This window comes from Lipotes vexillifer, unplaced genomic scaffold, assembly GCF_000442215.2.
Source record: "Lipotes vexillifer unplaced genomic scaffold, Lipotes_vexillifer_v1.1 scaffold999, whole genome shotgun sequence".
Lineage (NCBI taxonomy): Eukaryota > Metazoa > Chordata > Mammalia > Artiodactyla > Lipotidae > Lipotes > Lipotes vexillifer.
This window is the reverse complement of record NW_006774368.1, coordinates 1588371-1596297: the sequence shown is the minus strand read 5'-3', so window position 1 is coordinate 1596297 and position 7927 is coordinate 1588371. Positions and strand designations below refer to the sequence as shown.

The 7927-nt window shown below is 44.6% G+C and overlaps 1 protein-coding gene across 1 annotated transcript in view; it reads right to left on the bottom strand.

The window, feature by feature from the left end:
* The window catches only part of UPK1B (uroplakin 1B), a 12779-nt gene extending 11915 nt beyond the window's left edge, over positions 1-864 (bottom strand). Inside the window, exon 1 of the mRNA XM_007449128.1 lies at positions 774-864. Coding sequence (XP_007449190.1) covers positions 774-842 — 69 coding nt within the window. The 5' untranslated portion in view covers positions 843-864. The remainder of the gene's footprint in view (positions 1-773) is intronic.
* Positions 865-7927: the final 7063 nt, after the last annotated feature.

The following is a 7927-nucleotide window of genomic DNA, read 5'->3' as shown; positions in this document are numbered from 1 at the left end:
GATTGAACCGCTCAAACAATGACTTCTTGTAAGAAGATAATCTCTCACTCCCATTCCCACCGCCCACTGTCCAAATTCCTGGATTGTAATATTTAAACTGGTCCTGGTCATGTTCTCTGTGCCAGAGAGCCATGGAACATTAGAGCTGGGAGGAACCTTGGTGGTTATCTTTCCTGCCCCCTGGATTTCATAGATGAAGGATCTTGGCCCTGAAAGGCAATGACCTGTCCGGAGTCACGCAGAGTCATAGTCAGGGCTGGGCCCAGAGCCAGTGATCCTGACTCCTAAGTGCTCTCACCACACTGTGCCCATGCAGCCTGGCCTCTGAGTTACTCTTACATCCCAGTACTGGCCCCCCCGTGTGACCAGCACAGGAAGATGCAAACATCTGTCCCCAACAACCTTAACAGTGGAGGCTGTGGAAATCAAACCAAGGAGGGATAGGAAAGACACACCAAAGCGTGTGTGTTGAGAGTGCTTGGACACTGACTGTGGTTAGCATGGATGCTTTTAGATTCTTGTGTTTTAAAGTTGGGAGGGAAATCTCTCTTTTTTTTCCCACATGGTCTTTTGATATATTACATGGTTATATAGGATTATTTATATAGTTAACTTCTAGTTAGCATGTTCTCCTAACACACTTCTTAAAAGGAAGAAAAGATGTAGGGAACCAGTCATTATATCATTATTTCCCTTTAAACTCTCACTTTCGACTGATCTAAAATCATAATTGCAGGAAGTGCAGAATTTCCTGGAAAATACTCATTACTTACACCAATAATCACATTTCCAAAAATCAGCAGGCCCTGGAAGCAACGAACAGTGGAGTCATCTTTGGCCATCTTCACGGTTGCCCACAAGCTGAGGACACAGCTGAGAACATCACAACTCGTTAGGAGCAGGGGATGAAGACTGCTGCTGCAAGTTCCATAGCAGAACTAAGTCACACCACCGTGCACCGCCTTCTTGTGTTCCAGGGCACCCAAACCAAGTCATGGGATCATTTAGCCATGGAAGAAGTTTGGTTATTCAGTTCAGTGATCACAGTAATTTTATAAAGGAGAAAAAAGAAGTAAAGCCAGCCTGAGTCTAATCACCAACTTTCAGGAGTTCTTTAGGGTATGGAACATACAGACTGCATCCTTCTGAGTGATGAACTGAGGCCCCTTGGCACCGAGCGCAGACCGGAGGTGGTGATGAAGCAGACTGAAGGTCCCCGGTATGGCTCTTCCTACCCTTGGTCACGGCAAATGGAAGCCCAGAGGATAAACCTATGGGCAGAGTGGGCAACTGGTTCCCATACGGACTCTGGGCAGCGGTTAAAACCCATCATTTTCAGAATGTATTGTTATCTTCAAATATAGTTGGCAAATTAAAAATAGCCCATCACATAAGGGCTGGGCGAGGAGAGAAAGAGGGGCTAACATTAGTTCCTTCTCTGTGCCACTCTACTAGGTAATTTACATACACACATGTCATTCTCATAACCTAATTAGGTAGAAGAAGAAAAAGGGCGGGGAGGCTCCAGTTTGCAGATGAGGCAACTAAAGCTTAAATTGGTAAATTAAGTTCCCTGAGGTCATACAACCAGTAAGTGGAAGAGCTGGGCTGGAGGCCTTGGTCTGCGTGACTCCAGAGCCCACGTGCTTCTCCCCAGCCCATGCTGGCTCCCAGAAATTATTTACAAGCCTTAGCGCTGTGTCTGGCACTTTAAAAAGTGGGTCTCTCCCTCCCTGAGGATCCTCTGGAAGGAATACAGGGTAAGTGTTTGGGTGAATTATTTTGGCCTTTGCACTTGAATTACCTTGAGATAGGCCATCCACATCTCTCAGTGTTTTGTTAATTAAATTAACTATCCACTTCATGTGCTCAGGCTCTAAATCAAAATGGGTTATATGACAAAACTTGCATTTTGAGGGATACAAAGATATGTAAGAGAGATTGTTGTATTCTAGAATTTCAGGCTTTAGTAGGGAAGCTGTGTTCCCAAATCATTATAATGCGTCTAATAAGACCCTAATTATCGTGGGAGTTCTGAGGAGGGAAGAGGTAAGGCGTGCAGAGTATATATGGTTTTGATGGGTCAAGAAGAGGTGGGTGGGAGTGGGAGGAAGATGGGGGTGACATTCCAGGTAGAAGGAAAGGAAAGGTCAGGGAGTAGAGGCTTAGAAGAGTAAGGAGCCCAGGAGATAACACACTAGCCAGTATGGCTGAAGTTCCCGTGTGCGTGGGAGGAAAGCCTTCTATTCGACTCAGACCTTGCTAAATTGTAACTTCATTGTTACACTCTAAAGTAAGTATTCACAACCTTCCAAGTAATCTTAAACATCTCTAAATATTTTCCCTTCCCTGTTCACCTGGGCAGTGGTGGGAACTGGAGTTGAAATTTATGGGTGTTTTCTGGCCTGGAACTGGGCACATGGTGTGCTCCATCAGTGTTTGCCAAGTGAATAGAAGAAATGGGGCCGTTGTTACAAGATCCCTCTGCGTAGCTTCTGCTTAGAAATGCCATTCATTTCTTTCCGCTTGGAAATGTCATTTCAGGCTTAGAAATGTCATTCATTCTTTCCCGAGATTGTTGCACACTAGACGGAGTGGAGCCTGAGCGCCCCGAAGGAGTTAATGTACAACCTCCCCCAAAGGGGAGCCTTACTCACGTAGCTGGATCAGCCACATTATAAAGTTCCTCACTGGAATGCACAGATATTGCTCCTGACCAGTTGGGTTACTGTCTAAACTAGAGACACAGATAAATAGACCATGAAAGGTAGAAGTTCAGACAACACAAGTACATAGAGAGAGTAAAGGGCAAAAGAGGCCAAAAGCAGCCCCATTATCACCCAGTACCAATTAGGACCCATTTGCAGATAGCAGCCTATTTATGGTCATTAGCTGGGCTTAAAGAACAGAAAGAAGACAATTTGTTCTTTCAAGGAATCTAAAGTGTGATTGTAGCAACATGGATGCACAGCAAAAATGACGGTACACTGTAGAATAAAGGAGGAAAGTAGGGCTACGGAGAAAAAGGAAGAAGACAGGTAGGTCACCAAAGAAAGAGGGCTTTATTGGTCCGGGAGGAGCTGCTGAACAAGAGAGCTGGCCCCAGTGACCCAAATATATCCCATAAGGATGCATACTTTCCCAAAGATGACTCTGCCACACACAGTTTTTAAAAAGGGGAAGAGACATATAAATACTCTGTGGAAGAATTGCAAGTCAGAATTAGGGTGGGGAAATGCAGACCAGAGTGGGAAAAAGGAAGGAGACAGGTGGGAGCTTGGTTTGAGGAAAAAGGAGAGTAAAGTGAAGAAATCTAGACAAGCATGAGGTAGGAGATGCCACAGAGGGGCATCTGATTTAGGAAGGCAGGACTGTGTGGATGGGCACAGAATGCTCAAGTGGCTGCTCACTAGATGTTTCTCCTTTTCCACTACGCGTTCCTTCTCCTACTTCAGCGGTGCGTAATAGCTTAGATAATGGCACAAAATAAAGTGATGGTGAAAGCTGTCGTTTAATGTCCTCAGCACATGCTGGCACTCCGCGTTCATCCTCTCAACAGACCTGAGAGATGGGTATTTTTACCAAAATCTGTCCTGGTTTCTTATTGCTGTTATAACAGATTACCACAAACTTAGTGACTTCAAACAACACACAGGGAATTATCTTACAGTTCTGGTGGTCAGAAGCATGAAATGAGTCCCATGGGGCTAAAATCCAGGTGTCAGCAGAGTTGTCCTCCTACTGGAGGATCTAGGGGAGAATCTGTTTTCTTGCCATTTTGCAGATGCAGAAAATGAGGCTTAAAGTGATTAATTGCTTTGCCCAAGGCACGTTGCTAGAAAATGCAAAAGCGGAGACTCAAACCCAGATCATTTAGTTAACACTGCAGTTTGTAAAGACCTGCCACATGGCTAATACTTTCAGTAGAAAGTGAAACACCTGGCTTGTTTCCTCGCCAGATCTGGAGCAGAGAGAGTAGGTACCACTTTTCCCTGCTCAGGTGATCCTGCCTTTGCAAAGGTCAGAATCACTGGGCCTCTCTTTGCTCACTTCTCTAAGTTCTTGCCTCCTTAGCCCCTCAACACTGCACTCATATTTGCACGTTTGCCCCAAACCCAGAGCTGCACCCACACGTTGTTCCAGAAAATCTGTCTAGATGTATTCCAGACCTGCACCTTTCTCACGCACCCCTTGGGAACAAAATTCTCAGAAGAGGTACAAATGTGCAGGTCAATGTGAGAGCCAGCATTTCATAGCCTCTCCTCGGCCACTTGTAGTTGACTAGGTTGTTGTCTAGAAGACCTAAAATATTTATTGCATCCCCCAAACAGCCACAAATGTCAAGAGGGGTGGCAGTTAGACAGCCAAGTGTAGGCTTCTGGCAGCTTGCAGGGTGGTCTACTGGCTGTGGTCTAACAGTGAGCACACCGCACTTGGTGTTAGAAAGCCAAGGTTCAAACCCAGTCTTGCCCAGTCCTTACGGTGTAACCTTGGGCAATGCCACTCAGTGTCTATTTCCTCATTTATAAAATGGGTAAAACACAACTTGTTGATGGGATTGTTGTGATCACTGAGATAAAAGATGTCGAAGTGATTGGTAAACACCAAGATCACTTACAAGCATGAGAAATTATGAATAATAACTAGAGGAATATTTAGGAAGGGCAGGCTATTGGGCTGTGGCTTTGCTTTATGTACCAGTGACCCCTGGGGCCTAGGAGGGAGGTTTTAATGGTTACTGATACCACAGCCAAAGGCGTCTAGGTTGAGGTGAAACAGCCTCTTTCACCTTCCTCCTGTTCCCTACTCAAGGGCTGCTCTGTTGGAGGGTGCTAAAAGCCTTACCCATTTCCCATCTGTGCCTCTTTTTATTTTCCATGGAAGGATTCATTGGCTGGTGGAGGCGGGGGGAGCTCTTTGGGAGAGGGAAAAAAGTTTCCCAGTTGTGCTTGGGGTATGGCCAGAGTCAGGTACCAAACAGCACGTCCCTATGGCAGGGGCCCTCTGAACATTGCACCAGCATTCCTGAACAGTTAACACCGCCATTGGGCCTCATCCCTAGGCTTTGGCCAGCTCTGGAGCCTCTGGTCCAGATTATGAGGTGATGCAGAGATGACCCTTGAGGTTCCTCCTCTGTACTGGGGCTGCTTCCCCCCTGACACAGAAATTACTCAGGGAGGACTCTGTTCTGCTCCCCTTGTGCATTATTTCCTCCTGGTATCAACCTATGAAGGGCTTCCTGCACTTAACTGCAAGAGTCTCCAAAGCGGAAGAAGGCCCTGGGGCCCTGTTTTATTTGTCTTTTTCAGTCCAAAGTGGCACAGCGCTTTACATGTGGTAGGCACTCAATAAAGTATTTTACTCAGTAAAAAGGCAGATGAAATAAGTTTTAAAAATGTATATTTGAATGAGAAGAATATATGAGTGAATTATTTGCCTAGACCTTAATTGCAGAACAGGTTAGAGTATAGTGAATTAGAAAGAGCACGGGCTTTGGACAAATCTAGCTTTGAATCTTAGCTCCACCACTTAGAAGTTTTGTGGCCTTTGGAAATTACTTAATCTTGTAGAGCTTTATCTCTAAATGGGTATTATGATACTTAACTAAAAGGGTTACTATGAAAATTACATGAGAATATGTGTGAAGTTCTAACACAATATTAGTTACCCAACCAATATTCATTTTCTTTACCTCTGCCTCAGTTTCTTGAAGCAGACAGACCAGAACAAATAGTGAATGACGAAGGCATCTAAAACTAGTGATTTAATTTTGTTTTAAAACAGAGGGAATGTAAATCGGTACAGCCACTGTGGAAAGGTTTCTCAAAAAACTGAAAATAGAACTACCATATGACACAGCAATTTCACTCCTGGGTATATATCTGAAAAAAAAGCCCCCCTAATTCAAAAAGGTAAATGCACCTCAATGTTCACAGCAGCATTATTTACAATCGCCGAGATATGGAAGCAACCTAAGTGTCCATCAACAGATGAACGGATAAAGATGTGGTGTATATATATACAATAGAATACTACTCAGCCATAAAAAAGGATAGAATTTTGCCATTTGCAATGACATGGATGGACTTGGAGGGTATTATGCTAAGTGAAATAAGTCAGACAGAGAAAGACAAATACTGTATGATGGGACTTCCCTGGTGGTGCAGTGGTTAAGAATCCCCTGTTAATGCAGGGGACACAGGTTCGAGCCCTGGTCCAGGAAGATCCCACATGCCACAGAGCAAGTAAGCCTGTGTGCCACAACTACTGAGCCTGCGCTCTGGAGCCCGCGAGCCACAACTAATGAGCCCACGCGCCACAACTACTGAAGCCGTGCCTGGAGCCCGTGCTCCGCAACAAGAGAAGCCACCGCAATGAGAAGCCCATGCACCACAATGAAGACCCAGGTGCTCCCTACAGCCTCAGTTCAAAGGAGAGCCCTCCAGAGCCCCTGCTCCACCACAAGCTCAGCCATAGGCTCCTTTTTGCTTCCTGGTGCCAGATGGCTTTGTCCACCCATTCTCTCCTGCTAACCAATCTCTCCAAATCCAAATTTCTCCTCTCCTACTCTGTTGCGCTTAAATTTGAGAACTTTTTGGCTTTTCAGCTCTCAGAGACAGACTAATGACTTCCCTTTCCTTGTACCTACAGTATTTGTCCAGACCCAATCATTTTATTTTCTTTCTGGCCCATGGAGGGGAGGCTGGACAGCCAAAGAGATAAAGTACAAACTCCTCGGCTTATATTCAATCAGTACCAACCAGGCTCCAAATGGGCAGCTACTTGCCTTCCTCTGCTCCTCTGAGTGGTCTCTCATTTCTGCTTCTTGAACTCTTTACCACCTTCTGAAGCTCAGCTAAAAAACGTTTTCTTTCCCCAACTACCTTTGCCCAGAATTATCCTTCCTTCTCTACCTACCTCTCTTGCCCCAAGCAAATAGCTCTCCAAGCGAGCCCACACTGGGTCCTGTTTGGTGGATGTGCGTGTGTGTGTGTGTATGTATGTGTGCGTGTGTGGCTTTTCTTCCCTACTGGCCTCTGCTACGGTAATCTAACCTGGCACCTCATTACCGTTTTTCTTTTTCTTTCTTTTTTTGTTACTTCTTTTCTTTACCTAAGTTTGTTAATAAGTTAATTCTGAGCCCACAAAGGAATGCATTGCTGTACATCTTAAAAAGTCATTTGACAAATAATTGCAGTAAAGAAACAAAAATTATAAACTTCAAATTACTTGATGAGTGACACACTTAAAAGTCAGTGACTACACTCCTAGTAGTTTTGTCTTACTGAGAAGGTATGTGATTAGGGAGAAATTAAGATGTCATTTATCCCAGGGCCATTATTGACCATGTGCCCTTTCATAGCATGATTGAATATCAGCTCTGGCTGCAAACCGAGAGGCTTCATAGTCAGCTCCGTCATGGTGCAGACAAGGAAACCAAAGCTCTGGGAGGGAAAGTGACTTGTTCAAGATCATCGATGTGTCATTTTCAGGGTCAAGATTTCAGTCCTGATCTCCTGACTCTTAAATCAGGCCTTTGTATTGAATTTGTTGCTGATCTTTCTTCTTTTTAACGTAGGGAGATACCACCTCCCTTTATGTTTCTTTAAAATTAAGAGATACTCACAATGCCCTGCCCTTTTTCCTTACAAGTTTAGCCAGAAGGGGAGTCACATAAACAAAGTTGACAAAGTGAGAACCTTCTACCCTCAACCTCCATTCAAAGTGTTCCTCACTCTTCACTCTAATTTCCAAATTCCCACAACTCAAGAATACTCCTTTGCTCCTGGTTAAAATGCAAATACATATAAAAGAGGCACCGTGAGCCTCATGAGCCATCGATGTCAATGCCTCATTGTGAATGATTTTAGTTGAAACCGTTCTTGTATTTCCAAAGGGAGAGGGAAGACACCCTGAGAGGGAAAGA